Source organism: Diadema antillarum, unplaced genomic scaffold (genome assembly GCF_040938485.1).
Source record: "Diadema antillarum isolate AM-2024a unplaced genomic scaffold, OU_Dant_1.0 seq00001099_RagTag, whole genome shotgun sequence".
NCBI lineage: Eukaryota > Metazoa > Echinodermata > Echinoidea > Diadematoida > Diadematidae > Diadema > Diadema antillarum.
Window position 1 is genome coordinate 362,459 of NW_027271916.1, and position 23,085 is coordinate 385,543.

The 23,085-nt window shown below is 39.5% G+C and overlaps 1 protein-coding gene across 1 annotated transcript in view; it reads right to left on the reverse strand.

The window, feature by feature from the left end:
* Positions 1 to 1,632: 1,632 nt before the first annotated feature.
* LOC139743641 (atrial natriuretic peptide receptor 1-like) overlaps positions 1,633 to 23,085 on the reverse strand; it is a 32,148-nt gene continuing 10,695 nt past the window's right edge. The window contains exons 8-21 of the mRNA XM_071654109.1: positions 22,119 to 22,184; positions 21,460 to 21,537; positions 20,558 to 20,662; positions 19,459 to 19,530; positions 14,160 to 14,328; positions 13,464 to 13,613; positions 12,169 to 12,337; positions 11,081 to 11,230; positions 9,669 to 9,792; positions 7,761 to 7,829; positions 6,554 to 6,728; positions 3,645 to 3,743; positions 2,955 to 3,046; positions 1,633 to 1,803 (exon numbers count right to left, since the gene is read on the reverse strand). Coding sequence (XP_071510210.1) covers positions 1,711 to 1,803; positions 2,955 to 3,046; positions 3,645 to 3,743; positions 6,554 to 6,728; positions 7,761 to 7,829; positions 9,669 to 9,792; positions 11,081 to 11,230; positions 12,169 to 12,337; positions 13,464 to 13,613; positions 14,160 to 14,328; positions 19,459 to 19,530; positions 20,558 to 20,662; positions 21,460 to 21,537; positions 22,119 to 22,184 — 1,611 coding nt within the window. The 3' untranslated portion in view covers positions 1,633 to 1,710. The remainder of the gene's footprint in view (positions 1,804 to 2,954; positions 3,047 to 3,644; positions 3,744 to 6,553; positions 6,729 to 7,760; positions 7,830 to 9,668; positions 9,793 to 11,080; positions 11,231 to 12,168; positions 12,338 to 13,463; positions 13,614 to 14,159; positions 14,329 to 19,458; positions 19,531 to 20,557; positions 20,663 to 21,459; positions 21,538 to 22,118; positions 22,185 to 23,085) is intronic.

Consider the following 23,085-nt stretch of genomic DNA (forward strand, 5'->3'; position numbering starts at 1 on the left):
CATACAATATCATATTCTTTTCATTGCATGTAATGTCGGATGTTTTTAGGAAAACACAACTACTATGCTGTATCGGATTTGTGAAAGGAAAGCACTTTGTTCAGATGCAGTGGCGGTATTTTGTGGCCAAATTGAAGGGTCTTCACACCTACGTCATTTATCTTCCAAAATGTCTGTATTCAGGAATATGAGTAACTCCTCGATTCCATGTTCCACGTAAATAAAGACCATTGCGTTTAAGCGTTCAATAAAAAAAGTAGGTGTAGATGGGTAATTTATAAGTCATTTTTCACCTCTCGCGCACACGGCGCCTCGGGACAAATCATGACACATGGTGAACGGTCGTCGGGCGTTATAGAATTCATGACTGCTACGCTCAAATGCGCTAATGGCTGCTTTGCACGGACGCAAAGCCGATTACGCATGGAACGGCAGAACGGCGGAACAAAAACGACTACAATCATACGCTACGCAGAAATCTTCTCTGCCCGCTTCCCCCTCTCTCTCGCTTTCTTCTTCTCTTCGTCAAATAGATTGAGTACTTTACCAATCAGCTCTATATCTCTTTTCCATCTACACGGTATTGATTAAATGATTGAAAAAAAAAATGATCAGCTAAACATCGGATGCTGCTATCCCAAACAATCCCAAAACACATTTGCTTTTACATTACGCCGCGAATGTCAAAAAGCATTTATTCCCAATCTGTAAAGTGATGTCACTGTGGTTCACAAGGATGCAGTATGAATCGCTTTGCTTCATAGTCTCAGGAAAAGAAAAGTTATAGGAAAAAATTACAAACGGGGGAAACACACAAAGAAATGTTGCCTCCCATATTGTATGTCATAATCATGTCACGCAATCGGGGCAATTAATATAAATCTGATATGAGATAGTGCCTGCATCTATAAAGCGCGGTGCAAGAAAAGCTAAAAACAGATTTTATTTTACGGTACTGTACTGTGTTGGAACGTGTTATATCGCGGACAACTTGCGGTTCTCACGACACGACGAACAAAATGATGACTCTGAAAACTATCTTGAGCACAGACACGAGGATAACACTTCCATCAGTTAAGACGGCAAAAAAAAAGAGAAAAAAACCTTATTAAGTTTACAAAGGGGGAAAATACTCATTGACAAAATTGAGATCATCGTAATATCCACTAAACCTACATGACCACGATTGTCAATGAGATGCACATAATTAGAGACGTCATCTTTGACAATTGACAGTTATAATGAGAGTTAAACGCTCATATTTGTGTCTAAACAGATAACAACTATTCTCTTATTTCTTGTTCTTGCTGTGGGACACATAGTACAGATGGGTTTCTTGTTGAGGCAGGTTTGGTTTCTTTCTCTAAATAAATGTCTTAAAGTCATGAAAAGACCTGTCGTTACAATTAGCCGTCATTGATATTGCTATTAAATCGATAACACTGCCAAGCGAAGGTTTAAAAAAATCAAGTTCTACAACATTGCCGTATAGCATAAAGTATAAATTATTTTCATGAGCTTGAAAGAAGTGTTATGGCCTTGCCTCACGGAAGCGTAGACGAAAACCAGTAAAAATTTGTCTGTGTCTTGGGCATGTAATTCTATGTTGCTGTATGCGTTTCCAAGGTAACGGTGTCGGGAGTTCAAAAGTTACACGCGTGAGGATTACGGCGTCGGTACAAGAGGACGCGGGTCAGCTTGGCTCCGTCGTCACAGCGTTTCGTCAACGGTGATCAGATTTCTCGGAACCGTCGTCGAAGAAGCCTGGGAGAGCAGCCAAAATGTAGTCTGTGCCCCCTTGCCCTGGTGACAGATTTGGAGACAATGTTGTGCCGTTAGCAAGCGATTTATAGAAGACAAAAAGATCGCGGATTAAAAACTGTATGAGTTTCAATCGCTGTTGTTCCTAGAAAAACTCGACCCTGGAAGATATTAGCTTTTCCACAAGATTTAAAGAACCACGGGATGTTGTGGAGGTAGATCTTCGTACAGAAGAGTGTTCTATTCAGCAGTGTTTTCTCACGAGCTTGACGAACAATCATGACAATGTGTCATTCCCTAGTCTTACGAATATCCAGTGACTGAGTATAAAATCATGGTTGTTATGACAATAAATACTTTCGTTGAAAAGAGAATGATTATTTCTCAAAGAGCATTATTATATCATGTTCATCGTTGTTGATGTTGCTTTGTTTTTCCAGTATCACAGGATGCAACTTTTGAAATCAAGTACGACGATTTGACGCCAAGGGTCTAATCTGTGAGACTGCACTGGTATATTTTACTTGGGACTCATACATTCTGGATCCAACCGACAGAAATATGACTGTATATCAGGTGAAAATGGCCGTATAGGAATCGCAGTTGAGTTACTACTGACATTATTTCGCGTTATACAACATTTACAGGATACAAGCACTAATCATGCTACTGTACTCTACTTCCCTTCTTCGCCCATGAATTGCGGGAAAATTGCTCAGTTCCCATTGGAAGGGAAAATGACGGCAAGTTATGTATCCTGTTTATCAGACCCTGATTTGCTAAACATGACAATCAATCATTCAGTTTATAGAAAACTGTAGGCAAGTTACCAAGTCATGACTGAAAAAATAACAAAAATAAAACAGAGCAGAATAGAATAGAACAGAAGAAAACAGACAAATAAGATAGAATGGAAATGAAATGAATATTATAGATGAACTGAGATGAGATGAAACTATACATTAGATGTGATTAGAATAGAATAGATTAGAACAGAACAGAAGAGAATATACTGACTGACTGTAACAGTTGTTCTTGGTTCTTCCTCACCATCTGTTTGTATGTCGAACCATCCCTGTCGTTTTTACATGATTGTTAATTGATTGTTGTGTTAAATGATACATAATATGGCTGTAATCGCTTTGTATAGACTCGTTATCATTTTATTATCATTACTTTCAAATCTGCCGCACCTTTAGTACAACTTCCCCTCGCTGTTCCACGTTGAAGTTCCCAAACGTCTCAAGAATTGACTTCGTCGCTTGACTTATATGAATCTTCATTGCTGGCAGTTATGAAAGGAAAGTAAAAAATATTGATTTCAAAACACATTAAAACGACGAATCTCTGCCTTCAATATTGATTATAGTTGCTGGCTGTACAGGTTAGATCAAGTAACATCACATGACAAACTTGAACCGGAGATTTTTATTGTTTTTATTTGCTTCAGCTGATGACACATCCAACAAAGTAAATGGGGCAGAATGCCAAAAGAACTACACATGTAGTACATTGGCATTATTGGATTTCAATTTAGTTTTCGTACATGGATGAAAAATATGTAATTTTACTGACTATGAAGGCGTGGCCCTGAAAACCAATAAGCATTGCTCTCAACTAGCATCTCTCATTTATTTTTTTTTTTTGTGTGGTGTCTTCTTCACTCTATCAAATGTGAAAAGCACAAAGTGTTCCAATTAAAGTGCTGTTCAGTGGAATCGCTAGTACCTCCTTGGTGGAATAAAGCGTTTGTGTTGCATGGCAAGAAGTCCATGATTATGATAAAAGCGGGCATGATGATAAAGGTGTACTTAAGGGATTTGATTACTGGTTTGGCTTCCTGCCACAAAATGATAGCAGGTGTGCAACCGTGACCCACTTACCATGGCCAGTTGACTCCATTCTCGAGGCAGTGTTTACTGTATCACCAAAGAGACAATAACGCGGCATCTTCAGGCCGACCACTCCTGCCACAACAGACCCTAATTGGTTGCATCAGAACAACAAAACAAAAAAAAAAACACACACACACAAAAAAAAACCGCATTAAAGTGGCCATTGTTTTCATATGTCTTTGACGAAATAAACCGATAAGATGAAGACATGCATCGTTGGTGTATCTTCATTGATTTCAATCATAAACTATGGCTGGATCATAATGCTGAACGTATATTTTCATGGAAAATAAGATTCAACAGTATAGCAATAAGTGTAGTGCATTTTGTAATAGGCATAATTATTACAAGATGATAGCAGTAATGCTGCTACTACAACTACATGAACTACTACTACTGCTGCTACTGCTACTGCTACTACCACCATCACTACTACTACTATACTACTACTATGACAAAGTTAAATGATGATGATGACAATATTAATTAAAGTAATAATAATGATGATAAGGACAATAAAGGCTAAAACTTATATTACCCCTATTATTGCAATCATTATCATTATTACTATTACTTTTAAGAAGGCGAAGAAAATGAAGAACATAAGGAAGAAACTTCTATCCATTTTGTGGAAGTTAATACACGTTGTCCCAAACATGTCTTACAGAATCAAGATTCAACAACACCTGTAGCCGCAGTGATCTTAGCCCGTTTCTTCGTTCGTTCCTCCTTAGCATGTTCAAGTTAGACTGCCATTCCGTTTGGCACATTCTTTTGCACACATGATAAATGAAAGAACGATAAAGTTCAGCTTCTTGGGGATTGCCAATTTTATACGTTTTTTTTTAAAGAGAAAAATGGTGTGAATAATATTGCCCTAACTCATGGATAGGAGTCGAATGGTAGAACTCGAATCATGTACTGTCTCATTTAGAGGCCGTGGAACATATTACTATTAACATTAGTGTTAATATCATTATTATCATCATTATTATTATTGTTATTATTATTGTTATGATTATTGTTATGATTATTGTCTCTATTGTCACAAGACGCACTCTCTTGGAGATCAATACTGGTGACCTTCCTAGTATATTTTCCTCAATGTTTGTGAAAAACAGTGATATTCATACTTACCCTACAAGACACAGTGAATCCTATCATTTTCCCCCTGTTCGTACAGTTTTAGCCCTTAAGACAATTACATCGACCGGCCCTTCTTTGTGGAATGATTTAGATTCGGTTCGGTTGCACTCAAGTTCTTTAAGCTCCTTTAAGAAAAATCTCAAAGCTAATTTTCTAAAATCCTATGTTTAATTATTTTGCCGTAATCACTTGAAAAACTTTTGCATACTCAAATGATGCCTCTCTCGGATGACTTCATTAGTTTGATCAACTTGCTACTTTTCTTAGCATTTATACCATAAGTTAATCATAAACATTATATACTATACTTTGTACATCCCGTGACGGCTTTGTAATATTCTCGATATCTTGTATTTTTGCATGTTACGTCACTTCTGACATTGATATACTGTATTAAAACCCTATGTTATATTTTTGGAGCCCACATCCTACAAGCTTTGCTTGTTAGTGGGTTCCTCATATTACACGTCAATCATATGTCCTTATACATTTGTGCATTATTGTTTCAAACTGACCATTGTGTGAAAAACATTTCTGCTTCAAATCATATGGAATATAAAACTTGTATGAAATGTGGAATATGGAACACGAATGAAATAAAAAATAAAAAAAATATCACGTCAAGTTCCATCCTGGAACCTTAGACTTCTAGTAATTTTCTGAGGATTCGAGCCGTCCCCAGCAATGCTGCTTTTTGGAGCGTTTGCACTCGATCGGGTACACCCACATCGGCCACACCCACATCGGCCAAGTGCCATCGCAGCTGCTTTGGCGTTGTTCCGAGTGCTCCGACGACAATAGGGATCACCTTCGTTCTCATATTCCACAGGCAGCGAAGTTATCTGGTCAGATCATGGTACTTTTCTATCTTTTCCTTCTCCTCGGCTACTCTGCTGTCTCCCGGTACCGCGACATCGACGATCGTGCACATCTGTCGAGCCCTTTCTACGACGATGATATCCGGACGCCCATGCTGGATGACATTGTCAGTTTGAACATCGAAATCCCACAGGATTTTAACTTGGTCATTTTCAGAAACTTTCTGTGGCTTGTGCATATACCATTTGCTCTCACATGGTATTTCATGTTTTCTGCAAAGCTCCCAGTGAACGACTTGTGCCATTTTGTCATGTCTTCTTTTGTATTCTTTTTGCGCCAGTTTACTACAGCCACATATGTTGCACTGTCTCGTCTCTTTCTCGGCATATCCGGTATACGGCATCCACATCTCTCTTTTGTACCTTGGCTTTTAGAGTATTCGTTGACAATGCATGCTCTTAGGCAGCGATGATCAGTCCTTCTGTCTCCTTCTTCAGTTCTCCTATCTTCAGCCATATAACCATGTGTCATTACTGCTGATGTTCTCCGTCTCTCTGCAGAACTGCCCGTGTAGCTGCTTTTCTCTCCACTTTGCGGATCTTTCTGTTCATTTCTGGCTTTTGAAAGTAAGTGGATCAATGGCGTATACACTATTATTGATGATGATGATGATGATGATGATGATGATGATTATGATTATGATTATGATTATTATTATCATTATTGAAAATAATTCCCCGGGTTTTTTTTTTCTTTATAAGATCCAAATGTGTGTGTGTGTGGGGGGGGGGGGGGGGAGGGGCTGCAGCACCCTTTCCCGGTTCCGCGTTCCCTGTCTTTCAAATGGCAATGCGCAATTCACTGTACAAAATGTGTAATATATAGATAATGAGACCATGACACTTTCCAATATTGAGACGAGCCTCACTAACCCGAGTGGATGCCGACTCGCAACAGGAGTTGTTCGTCTGGTTTGTGCTTGATTTTGAAATTCGCGACCTTTTCGACCAGCGCCAGGGCCATGGAGGAGATTTCCTTGGCGTGAACCTGGCCGTTCCGGATCGGAAGGCCCGATACCACCATATAGGCATCTCCGATTGTCTCCACCTGTTGGGGGAAAACAAACACATAATTAGTTTTGTTTAAAGGGCTCAGCAGTTGAGTTATAACAGGGAGCTTTATGTTTGCGACGCGGACGCTTAAGACGTCGACTGCGTTGTCCATTCTCCTCTCTAACTGCTTCGCGTTACAAAGTAACTTTAGATTACTAGTACGCGAGGACGCAGCCTGTACAAAGTAAAGTGGCGCCCCCATAATTATCATTGAATCAAGTAGCTCTCGTCGGTTGAAAGTTAGAATTTGAAAGTTTGTTGACTCAATCACCGCATTTGGGGTATGCAAGTTCAAAAGCAATATATAAAATTTGAAAAAATACGCAAACATATGTACAGAAACGTTACAAGCATTGCCTGCGAACACTTAAACACGAAGTTATGGATATATACAAAGTTTCCTAATACCATTGGCCTACCAACTGAATCATCTTAAATAGTCATAAACTATTTGCACATACTTTACACACACAGATATAAAAGTCATTAGACTGTATTTATGTGAACTTGAGAGGACGCAAAAATAGCCCAGAACCGACGGGTGTGCCCCCCTTCATATTTCTTAAAATAAAAAAGAAAAAGGAAAGAAAATGAAAGGGGGCAATTGCGCTCCCTTTCATTTTCGGTTGTCAGCCGATGAAACCCGGAAGTGGCACGAGAAACGGCACAGAAGCCCCCCCCCCCCCCCTTTGTTTGCTTGTCATCTGATTAAACCCGGAAGTGGCACCAGAAATATTTTTGTGCCACCCCCCCCCCCCCCCCTTTACGGAATTTCCTGCATCCGATCCTGGTGCGAGAGGAGAAGTCGATTTTATTACATCGGGATTCACTTTCTTTCTCTTTGATGTCTTTGACAGGTAAGTGCGGAAAGTTTGCACAGCACTATTATGATAGCAAGCACAAATTCTCATCTTTGACTCAAGACCTATAGAGTATACTCGGGCGAATCTACCCTCTAATCATATTCTTGAGTGACAATTTCATGGGGCAGAGGATTAAGACTCATCGGGTGTAGTTCCTGGCTTACCTTGTAAACGTCGAAGTTGCCGATGACTCCATCAAAGCAAGTATAGAGGTCGTTGAGGAGAGTCACAACCTGCCAAGTGAAATAAACCGCACGAAGTTAAAGAGAGATTCCATCTCTCACGATATTCAGGGCAGCATATTCATGAAACTTGTCAGTCACTGACAACTGTTTTAAGCTACTGAAATCCTGGCATCTGACTGGCTAAAAGCAAATTTTTGCCAGTGAAAAATTACTGACAAAACACTTGATGAAATGCCCGTCAGGTTGACATCTACCAAGTCAAACGGAACTTGAGGAATACCACTAAACCCGGTCCAAAGATCTGATAAAATACAGAATATTGAAATATTAAATCTTGTTAACATGGTCAAGACACACTAATATTGGTTAAACTAACCTGTGAAGAACTAATGATCAGATAATATCATCTCTTCACAGCTTCGAATAGGTTTTCCTAATAAGCTTATCCTTGGCATAAAAAACATTTCAGACTTCATATCATTGTGATTCAACAGTGGTTAAAATCAACGGAAATATCTCTCCACGGAAGAATCTAACAGCGCTTGTTTTCCTTTTTAACGCTCTAATCAGTGTGATAGAATTTATGCGGTGACATCATACTTGCTCTCATGTAATTTCAAATTAATTTTTAAGACCGTTGTTTCTGTTTTATAAGGCGTACAAAGGTACGACGCTGTGTTCTCTAGTATGTTCACTTTGTCCGATTTTGACTAAAAGAAAAACAAATGTCGTCAATTCAATGTGGCTGTTTGCATCTAACGTATTTGTCAGTGTAATCCTGAGCATGAAGTGGAGTTCAATTTGAAATTTTCGCCATTTTTCCTCATTCGTGAGACGTTTTCATTGACTGCTCACCGAATTGTGGCGGTATTCAGTTGAATCACAGAACAGTTGTTTTAAATAAGAAAAAAAAAGAGGAAACGCGAAGTTGCTATGGCAAAGACCAAATGCCGGGCAAACAAGTATGCGTCGAGTCACGGAAATAGCACGGACAAATAAACAAAATACTATAGCGTAGGCTCTTTAATGAATACACTCCCTCGTCCAAAAACAAGGCACTTCAAAAAGTTACTTTTGCGTTAAGAGAGGGGAAAGATACCTATAAGCCAAATCAGGCTTGTTAAAATAACAGGTGCTTTCTTCACGACTACGAGAGAGGCATGTGACGCCGTCAATCTTGGCAACTTTCCACGAATGTGCATCCGTTTTCAAAACTTTATACCAGCTACCGGGGTTTAACACCTAATTATGAAGCGACAGTTGTCATGGGAACCAGCAGCAAAGACGAAGCAAGTATTTTACGCGTTCACGATACCTTGTAGCAGATCTCATTAACTGAGACGTGTTCATTGATGACTTGTTATCATTACAAGGTCCTGTGAATACAATGGGGCCTGCAACACCTAATCCATCTTGTTCTTTAACCGATCGGTTGTTGCCCTATAGTATAGGCACCTCCACGTTATGACGGTTTAATATGCTTTGATCTTTGTGTACTTGCCTTTTACTCAGGTTTAGATGTCTTTCCTACATTCTTTGCTTCTAAGGGAAGGGCAAGTTTAGTTGAACTTAGTCTAAACATGAACTAGCTCCGTGGTTAATAAAGTATGTGTTGTGAAGTGGATTGTATGTGTGAACTAAAGAGAAGGAAAAAAAAGAATACTGGTTTTAAAAAAAAGAAATCCAATCCTATAAAAAGAAAAAATATGAGCAGTTGTGGATGACGTTTGTGCTTTAACCATCTGTGTGCCATATTAATTCCATGTCCATAGGTTTATGTGTGAGATTTGTGCATATTTTGAACTCCGTGGCACAGGAAGAGTTAAAGAGGTTTGTGCTTTAAACGCTGAGAGTGTACTTTGAAGGTGGCTCAGTGGCAGTGGATACCTGCATCGGATTGCTGTCTGCTGATATAGTGGTGAAGCCCACGATGTCGCTGAAGTAGATCGTGACGTTGTCGTACGATTCTGGGTTGACTGGTTTTCCCTGCTTCAGTTGCTCGGCCACGGGTCTGGAGAATGCGCAAATACTGCTAATTACAATCACTCTTACGAAGTTAGTGCAGTACGTGGATATCTTTAATATTGTAAGCATGGATTCGTAGTCTGCTTACACGTTTGAACGGTAAGTGTGACTATCGGCTTTATAAACTACATCGAAACATTCAATGTGTATAGACGCATCAGATGTCTCTATGAGTCACAATCCCCCCTCCCTCTCTCTCTCCCAACATCGACTAAACGTAAAAGAAATTTCAGTCTTTAGAATGTGACTAAACGAATGTGTCAGTAGATGTAACAGACCTACAGAGTCGGCTTGAAATATTACGATTTTTATTTTACGCACTAGAAAGATCAATATACCTTTTTTTTCTCATTATGTCAATATGAAAATTGAGGTTTGCAAAGCCTACAATGATTAAAAAAGGTTGCTTTTTGTGGAAAGAGTTCACCGTGTCCAAGAAGATTTACATGAGGAAACAGATTAACTTCATTCCATGTGTATAACGTGTAAAAAACACCAAAAGGTAATGAAACATTTATAAGGAAATAGTGTACGGGAAATTAGGTTCTTTTACCAAACACCTGGTCAACATTCTTGCTTGTTTAATCTTCGTGATAAGGACAGCTTTACTTATCTACTTATGAGTAATTGCAAATCACATGCTAAACATAAGTACATACAAAACAAAGTAAATATAATGATTAGATTTTTTTCTTTCTGTTTTGGAGGTTTGAAATCTGAATTGTGATGACGCTCTAGTCATATCTTATTACACATTGTGTCCACTCGAATTATCTGTCACACTTTGGATACCACGCAAGTTTTCAAAGCGTAGATGTATCTGTTTTAGTCATTACGTGTATCACAGCTTAAAACACAAACAAACAAACAACCACACGTGCAGAGAAAAAAAAAATTGGTATGACTGAAGTATGAATCTTAAAAGTTGTCATATTGCGAGAATTCTGTGATGTGGTTCTGTGCTCCCCCCCCCCCCTCTTTTGTTAACCTGTTCCATACAGGAACCTGGCGGCCTGTGTTTTAACTCTACGGGGATTTCAAAATTCAGTATGGAATTGGTTAATTTTCACAATATCGTAATAATCTGTTCTCCTTTCATAAGGATAGTTTGAGTATCCAGGGATGCTTTGCACGAATTAACCCTCCATGTGCCAAACTGGTACCTGTCCATAAGTTAGTGTGTGAAATTTGCACGCATTTGACTAATCGGCACAGGAAGGGTTAAGATGGCTTCTGCCTTGGCAGATACAGTATCCTTGCAACGAGTAAACTACCTGGGCAGGACCTCATAGAGCAGGGTTTCCGAGCGCTTCTTCTCCTCTAGGAAGGCCGCTGTCCTCTCTTCCACCAGGACCTCTAGGTTGGTGGCATACTGCTCCATCCGATTCAGGAGGTTGTCGAGGATGCTACCCCCAGCAAGATTCCTGCCAGGGATGCATATCGCAAGAAACTTTGCATGGATACCATGTCTTTTTTTATCAAACTGCTCTCAAAAAGTTGGCGTTACAATGACCATGTAAACCGTTTTGTTCAGTCCAGTTCAGTTGTTTTTGGATTTTGTTTTTGTTGTCTATCGCAACGTAATCAATAACATATATCTACAGTGTACGTGGAAGTAAAGAATTTCAACATAAGTAATCAATAAAAAGGTAGGCAAGTTATACTTTAGAAGGGGATCATACAAACAAGCATTAAAGTGAGCAATTAATCACAGGATGGAGATGGGGCACCCACTAAAAAGCGAAGCTTGTAGATTGTGCCCCCCCACCTAGTTGCAATATACAATGTACTTACGAAATAAGGAAGATACTCGTGTTCACCAAACCCAATTCATATTGCTTGAACAATTGACCCGATTAAACATGAATACATACCTAAGTCTGTATTTATTCATAGGTTGATACAATAAATGAAATGCAAAAATCCAGCAGAGACGAGACTAACAGCACAAACAAACAGAATACAAGACAAGTACATGAACGAAACCGAAGTACGAAGGAGAACACTACAAATGCAACAATACAACGAAAAACAAACGCGTTTAAAACATACAGTTGGAAACACCTAATAGGTATATACATTTTTCGAGAAACGGATCTTATTCTTCAGTCATCCTTTGCCACGCCCCAAAACGGGGATGATCTGTGCTAATTCCGAAATTAAGAGTATTTCACCGCAAGGTAGGGCTGTCTGTCCGGTTTTGCCCTTTGAACACGTACCATACATAATTCTTCACTTACGCCAAATTTACAGTTGAATTAATTCCTTCCTTTTTGTTTTATATCTTAATACGGAATTACAGACTGAACCGAAAATAACAAAATTCACAAATCAAACGCAATCATGCCATCTAATGGTATACTTGTTGATCTTCTTCATAGTTGCGAGGAGAGTGGACGTAGAGGGCCTATCGTCAGGTAGCTCCTTCCAGCACAATTGCATGATGGCGGCGATCTCCGGGCGGCACAGTTCCTCGGGCACCGTGGGTCTGAACGGGGGATTGCACGTCTCACGAAGTTTCTTCAAAATCTCTGCGGAGGGAGATTAGAGCATTTTAGTGGCTTTGAAATGAATCGTCGGCACTCTCTCATGGTCAACATTGCATGTCACATTTTGTACGCAGTAAGCCAACTGTTAAAATCCCAGTATTCTTGCTGCCTCTCTTTAGCGAGTACAGTACTCAATAAGGAGGCTAATTCCTGAAAAAGCAGATAGGAAAACGTGGTGTGTGTGAAATTAATGCAGAAACCATTGTGAGTTATCGACATTTGATCCGTGCTGTGTAAGAGTTCTTCAATCAGTAGTTTAGATTTAGAGCAGAAGCAGTGTAGATCTTGATTGAAGACCAGCAGCTACTAGTCAAAATATCAATAAGTGCATTGTTTCTCATGACAGCAAATTGCAACCGTTTCCAATATTTTAGCATCATTGTAGCCGTACCATAGAATAATATGCACTATTACCATTGTCTCACCTCCCTGATCTCAATTCAATTAAATTCAATTCAATTCAATCATAGTATATTTCCAATCATCGAAAATCAAAAAACATAGTACAAAGTATACATGTGATGAAATAATATTGTTCAAACGTTTGCAAAAGGTTCATGTAATATATATACGAGACAAATTATAGAACAACATATAACATGTACAATATTTAGGAAAAATCACTGTATAAATACTTCGTGGGTGAGCGGAAAATAAATTCGATTGTGGAAAATAGTGATCCACTAAAAAGCAAAGCTTGTCGGACGTGGATCGCTAGATAAATAATGAGTAAATGATATACTATTCTATAACAATATATATGTAATTATTTTGAGATACACCGGTTGGGAAAAAAATATAGAATACCAATGCTAGTGCCCGAACACTGCTCACTGAACCACGTGTACCGGGAAAATATGACAAGGACAACACGTTCGTACACACATTCGATTACCCACACGTATATACACTGTAAGACGCGAGACAGTACCGAGAGGAGAGAAGACGGTAACAATACACCCACTTACACTGTAAGTTTCAAAGCTATTTCCAAACTTTGTGGAAGATATTTTTTCACTTTCTTATTGTTTTTACTTTTCAAACAGGAACAACTGACATGAATTTTGTCAGTACCATAATAACATTGTATGACTGATGTCATTCCTACCGTCGAATTCCATGTTATTTCTTTCTTCTTCGAAAGGGCGCCCTCTGCTCAGTATCTCCTGCATAATGATACCGACACTGTAAATGTCTCCCTCTCGAGTCGGTTTCATTTCAGGGTGACGTAGTTGTTCCGGAGATCGCCACAACATCTCTGTACATGGTAGCGATAATGACATTTTTGTAGTTGGAAAAATATTTTTCGGATTGGTGGGGTATCTGCTTGAGTGTGTGCACATACATTGAGGAGGAGGGGAGGGAGTTTAAACTCTAAGACTTCTTATGAAATATGAAAGAGCATAATTCTTAGAGGGATTCAAAGTTTATTTGATGTAAATTGGCTTTGAAATGGCTGAGATATTCAAAACAAAGGGATCGTGATAAAGGTGGGATCCACCTTTTTATTAGGCTTGCTTTGTTTTATATAATTTGTTCTTGGATATCTCAGCCATTTCAAAACCGATATTCATCAAATAAACTCTAAATTCCTTTTAGAATCTGTAGCATATCATAAGCGGTTTCGTGGTATCTCGCAAAAAAAAAAAAGTTAAACGCTCAATTGTCATCTCAACCAATAGCGTGCTATCCCTTTAAGTGAGGACTTTTGTTTCTTCATTCTGTTCAGCCTCATTTCAGGCTCTGGACAAGTTTGTGTGAGATCGGAGGGGAAACGTATGGGAGTGAGTGCTGCTGTCCTTACTTTGCAGGTTTTTTGAATTGGCGAGGTCGCCGTCACTTTTTTCCAGTTCCCTGAATTCCCGAAGGCCGAAGTCAGTGAGCTTCAGGACGAAGCGGCTGTCGACCACGCAGTTTGATGACGTCAGACGTCCGTGAACTCCGATATCGCAATTGTGCAGAAAGTGTAGGCCCTTTGTGATGATAGGGATGATAAAAGCAACACACATCGTAATTGTAGCCAAGATATCTGACATGTTCGACTTGTTTTAAGTTGTGAGGGTGTTGCGACACGGATTGTCGCCCCTACACGGATTGTCGCCTCCTGCTCGGGGCGACAATCCGTGACGGGCGCTGGCGGCACGGATTGTCGCCCCCTACACGGATTGTCGCCTGGCGACAATCCGTGACGCTTGTGCAGTTCCCAGTTTTTGACCTCGAAGGCGACAATCCGTGTTGGCAAAAAATTTGTTGCGACACGGATTGTCGCCCCGTCACGGATTGTCGCCCCGGGCTCGGGGTGGTTCCTCCGGTGTTAAGCTTTGGTGGGATGGGTATGACTGGTAAGTTATGCGTATGTGTGTGTGTGTGTGTGTGTGTGTGTGTGTGTATTGTGAGCTGCATGATATGTGATGTGTATGATTTGTTGTGTGTGTGTGTGTGTGTGTGTGTGTTTGTGTGTGTGTTTGGAGTATAATAATACAATATGTAGAAATAATTGTGTGTTGTGTTGAGTGAATGTGTGTGCAGGGGGTGTGGATGTGTGTTTAAGTGGATGTGTGTGTGTGTGTGTGTGTGTGTGTTAAGTGGGTGTGTGCGCAGGGTGTGTGTGTGAATGGGTGGGTGGATGAAAGGGGATGAGAGGGAGTGTGTCTGTCTCGGGTAAAGCCCCCGTTCCACTATGCCGTTCTCGCTACGATTTGACAATTTTCTCAGGTCGGGAAGGATCGGGTAAAACCTGAGCCGATCTGGACACAGTACGATGTTAGAACGCTCTAAGTACGCTGCAGTTACGACTACCAAGTGCTTGCTACGCTCTTACTACGATGATCGGGAATTAGACATTGCGATCTCTGCCGCTGCCGGTACGCTTTAGAACGATGTAGCTACGCTGTTAGTGCGATGTTGCCGATGTTATCCGATCAATGCACGCTGTATCTACGCTCTGAACGATCTATACGATCTTATCACGCTGTTACCCCGTTCAGAGAGCTGAAAAGTGCCCGATGTGCCCCGATGTACCCCGATTCGACTGTGGATCAGCAGTCAGTCAACTTATTAGCATGCAGAACCGAAGAAACATACTGTGGACCTCGAAGATTCATTCTTCTTTTTTTACTTTTGATTTTCAAAGTTGTTGTTGCTTCGTTATTCTCACTACTCTTTCTTCATCAGCGAGCAAGTGCTTCTGTGCTTCCAGTGCCCTGGTTATGACCCACCATTTCCCTCTCCTCTCCCCTCCTCCCCCCCCCCCCCCCTTGTCCACCTCGGACTTACTACCTTCTTCACTACTATATCTTTCTATCCTCTCATCAATTTTTTTCCTTACAAGAGAGCCGCCATGTGTTTGTTAATGTGCGTCCGTATGTGTGCATGTATGTGTGTGTTACTCTGTCTGTCTTTTTTTTTTGCTACCGCTTAGGGAAAATTGTTGTTGTTGTTTTTTGCAATTATTTATTTTTCTCTATGAGGGGACTGCATTCTAATACTATAACAAGCTCTGCTTTTTAGCAGGCCTCTCCATTTCCAGCAATATTTTGTATGCATTTACCACAGTGACGTAACTGTTAGTTGTATCTCTGTTGATAATTTGCCTGTATCTCTTTTACAATGTTATTCTGTTCATCGCATTGTGGTACTGATTTCATGACGTCTGTGTATATGAGCTATTCTTTGTATTTTCTATTATTTGTTTGTTGGAAGTGAAATAAATCAACTTGAACTTGAACTTGAAGAGCCTCCTCAACTCACGATTCTTTTGCAGCAATGCATTGTATAAACAAAGACGTGCTGATTTTTCAAAGGATTTTTTCTTGATGTCCTTGCTTTTATAGTCCGTCTTCCTCCAGTTGTAGATGATTTCATATTCTTCAAAATTCTGCTATGTCCTCTTCCTTCTCTTTCAGCATCACGTGCAGTCTCTCTTTCTTCGCCTTTTGGGTAGCTGCTTCGCTGCTTTCTTCTCTTCTTTTTCTTCATCTCTTCTTCTTCTTCGAAAATTACAGCTAAAATTACTTCCCGTTCTTATGCCGATGTTACTACGCTCAGAAAGACCTTGTTACGCTCATCCCGCTGCGTTTACGCCGTCATTACGCTCTCCTCGCTGCGTTTACGCTGTCACTACGCTCTCCCCGCTTGCCGTACGATTAAAAATATGTCAATTTTGATCGGGGAGATCGGGAAGAAATTTTGAACCGGTTCAAAATTTCTTCCCGATCTGAAAAACTGCCCGCTCCAACCCCGACCTCCACACGCTGCTGCTACGATGCTTCCGATCCCCGTACGCTTTTGCCGCTCTCTCCCGATCTGCTAGATCGGGACAGATCGGGGTCCAAATCGTGATAGTGGAACGGGGGCTTAAGGAGGTGGACGTGGTGTAGAGGGTGGGGAGGTGGTTTAGATATGAGAGGGACGGTTTCTTTTTTTTTGGGGGGGGGGTTAAAGTTTAAAGTTTTGAGTAGTTGAGGGTTGGGTATGGTGGAAAGGTGGGAATGAGGGTGGTTTTTTGTTGTTGTTGTTATTGTTTCTTTTGATATAATAGAAATTTCATTTCCTGTTTTCCTAGTGTTTGGCTAAATTGCTTACACAAGATTGCATATGAATTTTTCTTGTTTGTTTTGTAGTTAAAAAGGAATGATCGGATAATTCATTCTATTTTCTTTCTTCTGTTTGATTTCTGCCTTAAAATGAATTGAATGATTATTCTGGTTTTATGGATTATGGATTATGTCTCATAACTGTAGGAACATTTATATGATTTATGACAGATGTTATGTGGAATGTGTGTATTTTTTAATTTTTTTTTGAATTGATATATTCTCAAAGGAAATGGAATTAATAAAAAGATCACTGAAAAATGTAGAAACTGTGCATGTGTGGTGGTTACATAGTGGTAGTGGTTTGTTTGTCTGTGTGTATACGTGTGCCTGTATGTTTACGTGTGTATGTGGAATATAGTGGCGCTACTGTGGCAATACAAACGCCTTCAGAGTGTATGAGCACGTGTTTAAAGAATTCACACCAGCGAAGATCTAAAAATACTATGGGTGTGTCAACCAAATATCAGCGGTGAGGCGGGCTAGGCGAGAGAGAGACCGAGAGAAAATACATACGAGGGAGGTACCCTCCCCAAATGTTATTTGTCTTTGTTCATTTTTCCCTGCAGTCATTTTCTTCCATCAGTCTTATAAACTAGAACGTCCATACCACTATTCTTTGTCCCAGAATAGGTTTGGCATGCTTTATGCATGAGCGAATAATTTCCACACGCCGTAAAAAAATTTGTCAATCGTTACTTGATTAATTAGCACAAACGAACTGCCATTGCACACCGCTAATACATACGTAATACAAACAAACACCAACAAACACTCAAACAAACCTCATAATGCAAACAAACCAACTCAACACTTTTTTCCTTGATATTTATTGATTTCATTCAAATCATTCATAAATCGACCCATTCTGGGTGCAACATGAACAAAAAAAGTTACAAATGGCAATTCGAAACAAAAGCAAAGCCATGTGTCAATTTATACCACAAATAATCTCACTTCAACATAGATAACTCGATTATAGACCAACCCTACCAATAATTTCTTCACGAGAAAGTTTTGACATGTATAGGGCCCTACCAAACCTATATTCCTTGAATATATTGGTATGGATCATGTAACACCATACTTAAAAGGGCATATACATAGAAAAAAACACACAAATATATTACACAAATCTAGAATGAAATCAGTCATAAAAAACCCTACCACCCCCTCCCCTCCCAAACCGAAACAAATCTAGGGCCTACATCTATCCTAAATATTAAATCCTACCAACATCCGTCATACCATTTATAACTATCCTTCTTCAAATCCAATCCCCAACCCACCAACCCCTGATTAAACAAAACCTAAATCATCCCACACCCACATTCACCGACCCAAATACATACATACATACATACACACACACACACACACACACACACACACACGAAGGTTCGTTATTCCGAAGTTTCGTTTTTTCCGAGGCTTCATTTATCCGAAACACACAATTCCCTATACCTAGTGGTTGGTTGATCCAAAAATGAAATTCGGAATAACGAACCTTCGGAATAATGACCCTTCGGACGAATGAGCCTTCGGACGAATGAGCCTTCAGAATAACAAACTTTTGCAATAACGAAATGTAACCCCCTTCCCACATACCGACGCACACCCGAACCGATACCACATCCTTCCTGATGAAACGATTTCCCAATGTTGATAAATAAGACATAATGGACCGTATGCAGAAAAGCAGCATCCGCCCGCACGCAAGCTCCACTCCGAATTCATATACAAATCTGCCAAACAAACTCATCAAATTCAAAGCTGCTGATAAAATCAATATCAATGTTTATGCCAGCAACAGCTTACTAGGTATCCCTCCCCACGCGCAGCTAAAAAACACATACGCAAAAAAACTGACATAATAAACACATTCTTCCATCACACACACACACACACACACACACACACACACACACGCACACGCACAAACGGACACTAAATTATCATGTGCACGCGCACGTACACACTTCCTTGAAACCTCATCATGAGTTTTTACATGGCATGTTTGCATGGATGTAGCCATGTAAGTTATGTGTTAGTATTTCAATGATTATGTCCAGAACGATATTACCCAGCAAAATGTACTTCGAGGGCGGGCGACAATCCGTGTAGGGGGCGACAATCCGTGCCGCCAACGCCCATCACGGATTGTCGCCCCGAGCAGGAGGCGACAATCCGTGTAGGGGCGACAATCCGTGTCGCAACAGAGGGTCTTATTCATGAGTAAAAAAAACAAACAAACCACCCCCCCCCCCCAAAAAAAAAAACAAAACAAAAAAAAAACTAAGGTAAATGCCAGAAGCGGAATGTTCATTTAATTGATACAGTTGTCTATTGATTTACATAAAAATACATGATACAAAGTTGTACGTATTTGGTACAAATGTTGTACGTATTTGGGCCCAGAAAGAGTGGCATTCGTATTTACCAAGTAATATTCTATCATACAAAGTGCTTGTGCTACAGTATTACAAATAACAAATCGCATAATCTTACCCGCATAACATCTGTAATCAACGAATATTTGAACATTGCGTCTAGCTTCAAGGCGTCGTTTTCGAGAATATCCTGTTGGTAATAAAATGATGAAACAAAACTAGTAGTTAAAGAAGATATAGCAAAAGGAATGAACATAGATATCCATACATCTTTGACAGGTTGGTTTATAGCAAGATGTTTAAAAAAAAATCAATAATGTAAACTACTTCGATAAAGAGACATGTAAGATTCTACAAGGTACTAGTGTATCTCATGTTGTCGTGCAATGAAGAAGTTGATGAGACACATCATAAGAATAAAATTTGGCAAATTTTTGAATTCAATTTGAGGTTTTTATTTTCTTCTTTTCCAATGCCATGCCATGGGAGTGCATAATATCATTATGTTAAAGGCATAATTTACCTTTGCAGATGGAACAAAAACCCAGGGTTAGTGCTTTAAAATAGTTCGTTCTAAAATGTGAGTTAGGGATAGAAACAACCATGGTAAAAATTCGATCCGTATTATCGATGTTAAGTACTGTTGAATACACAGAATGTAAACAATAGTTATAATAAAATAATATTTCCAGACTAAAGCGTCTATAGTTATGGTTGATTGAAAAAATATTGATATCTTATATTGTACGTTTTATTGCAAAAAAAAAAAATGGTAGGATGTTTTGTGACACTACAGACCTACACATAATGCATCAGAAATGATACCTTGATTGTTTTTAAAAATCACTGCTCCCAAAGTTAAACAGGACCTTTAACAGGGATTACATTATACCTTCCAATAGGACAACATTTGCATATCATGTATAACCACTTATAGATATATAAAAACAATTCTACATCAAACTTTGGGATATGAGTATCATTATGATCTATCAAATGTTCGTCATCCTTTTTTAATGTTTCAACGCATCAATTCCCACGCCGCTTCCGTGCAAAAGAGACAGAGAGAGGAAAATATGATGAAACCTTTTTTTTTTTCTACTTGTAGTCTAAACGTTGTTGAATATATAACCCTTCCTTCTGTTTTGTGGGGGAATTGAAGCTAGAGATGATTCGTTAAAAAGGATATGTTGCCATGGAAACAGAGTGAGCCGTACCTGAAGACTTCCTTTTGGACAATACTCGGACACGACGCAAACGTTTGGAGGCGTGACGCACGCGCCAACAAAGCGCACCAAGTTACTGTGCTCCACCTGGCGCATCTGTGTCGTAACAAAACAGCAGGAGATAGAGAGAGGGGTTGGGGGTGGGGGAGACAAAAGAGAAAAAAAGATTGTCACACTATAATTGCAGTTCCTATAAGCATGACAAGCTACTGAGCAATGAGCATCAGTACAGAGGACGTGGGCATTAAGCAACATGTATCTAACGACATACACATTCCACCGATTACCTTGTAGCTTTCGTTGTTGTTGCTAACTGAATAAGAGTTGTTTTTCTCTAATTGCAAACTTTTACACATGAGGCCAGGATGAAAATAGCTGGAAGAGAGATAGACATAAGGCATAGAAAACAACAACAATTACATCAACAAAAAATACCTAGCCAACGTCATGCCTGTTTGTTGTCTATTCAGGGTGAGCATATATTCTGTTCATGTATTCGAATATGCTACTCTAGCGCGATTTCTGTTGCAAGGTGTAAAACATTTCACGTGCATGTATGTGCGGTTTTTTTTTTCCTATTTGCATGAATGTACTTTATGACGTGACAGACTGCTCTCCAGAATATGTCGAAAAAAAATACATTGCTCTACTTTTTACGGGAAGAAATCGATTGTATTAAAAAAAAAAAATCTGTCTGTGTGTGACGAGTGATGAAAGGAGGAAAATGTCAAGCTACGTGTAACTGTACTCTTGTACTCTCTTCTTTTTCTCCGGGGCGGGGGTTAACATGTGATAGCAGCTCAGTTTCTGGTTCACCACGAGTTACTCAATTTCAAAATAGGTGGTGCATGGTAAAAAGGTAAAGGAATAATTATTGCCGATTGAATACTTACCGTGTTTAGTTCTTTAAGCAATTGACGCGTAAGCTCCACCCGTGACGTCTCGAATTTTCTCACAACAACCAACCTTCCCTATAGAAAAATTGACACCACATAAAGCGATGATTCCAGAAAGAACAAAACCTCCAAAATAAACAAACAAACAAACATATAACCAATCAATCAAACCAATGAAGAAATAGAATACAGTCGAAATAACAAAGACATTCGAGAAGAGCAAGTTCAATCCATGAAGGGACGACTTATCAATGTGTATATCTCATTCATGACGTCTTTCTCCCTCTTATCGTGCGCTTTGAATGTGTGTGTGTGTATAAAGGCTTATTTAGCATGTCCGTAGTGCTTGTTGAGCACAAATATGGTCCTCCTTGCTGGTTTGTGTTTTTTAAATGCCCTGCTACAAATTTCAGTTATAAACAAAATGAATGAATGAATATACATATATTGCAGGAAGAGAGACGACTTGAATACACACAACACACTAAGAAACAAAAAAGAATTGAATTGAATTGAAAAGGTGTTTTATTCATCAATATCTACCGCAGCCCGGAGGCTGAATTACAGACATTGTTAAGAAAGGGCCAAAAGGAACGAATGATGTAAAGAATTCAAAGTGACATAATAGCAGTAATTAAGCATTGTTTGGCATATACCTTAAAATTTGCCACTGTTGCAAATACTTGGTGATGGTTAGTTGATCCATTTGCAATCGATGAAATCTGCGTTGGGGGAAGAAGTTTTTAAGTTACCATTGCAATTAAATATCCATTTATATCTTTATTTCATCATGTTCATACATACACAAGTAGTATGTTTATACTTATATTCCAAATCGACTTTATATGCATATCCCAACACTCTGTGTCATATTGATCAGGCAAGGCATTTTACCAGTAAGCAAAAAAAAAAAAAGTGTGCTTCGATCCTAAAGTTCAAGAGCACATTTCAAATATTCGTCCTATGTCCCACTGTGTGTAAAGAAAACTAAATCAGAAAGATTGGTGTCAGGATACGGAGGGCGGGGTAAAGCTGCCACAGGGATATACTGCACAGAAGTGTATACACTTACTTTCACCATTATTTCCAATAGCCACACTTGACCATAATTCACGTGATCTACTTTTTTTTCCAATAAAGCGGAAGCTAAGAATTGTTTCCAATGGAAACGCAAAGTACAAAAAAAAAATATCGGTTAATCTCTGTTATACAAATGTAAGAAAAAGAGAGGGGAGGAAAGAGAGAGGGAGAGAGAGAGAGAGGGAGAGGAAGGAAGTGAATAGAGGCGAAATAGAAGGAAACATTGGAGAAAAAAACAAACGTAAAGAATTTATCAACGGACTGATCATTATCAGAATGGCGACATTGGTCAAAGCAACAGCAGCGCCGGCAGCAAAGCGCGCGAAGCTAATCAATTGCTGCTTTAGAACGCCGTACAGACATTCAAGAGCAAGACGCTTTCTCTCAATCCAATTTCAATATCAGTGTCCTCTGATAAAAAGTAGGACTTCATAACTTCCTTTTGCTTTCAGAAGGGGCGACCGCCGATATTGATTGCGAGAACATGACCATGATAAGATGCGGCAAGAATGAAAAAAAAAATGAGTCACTATATCTCTACAT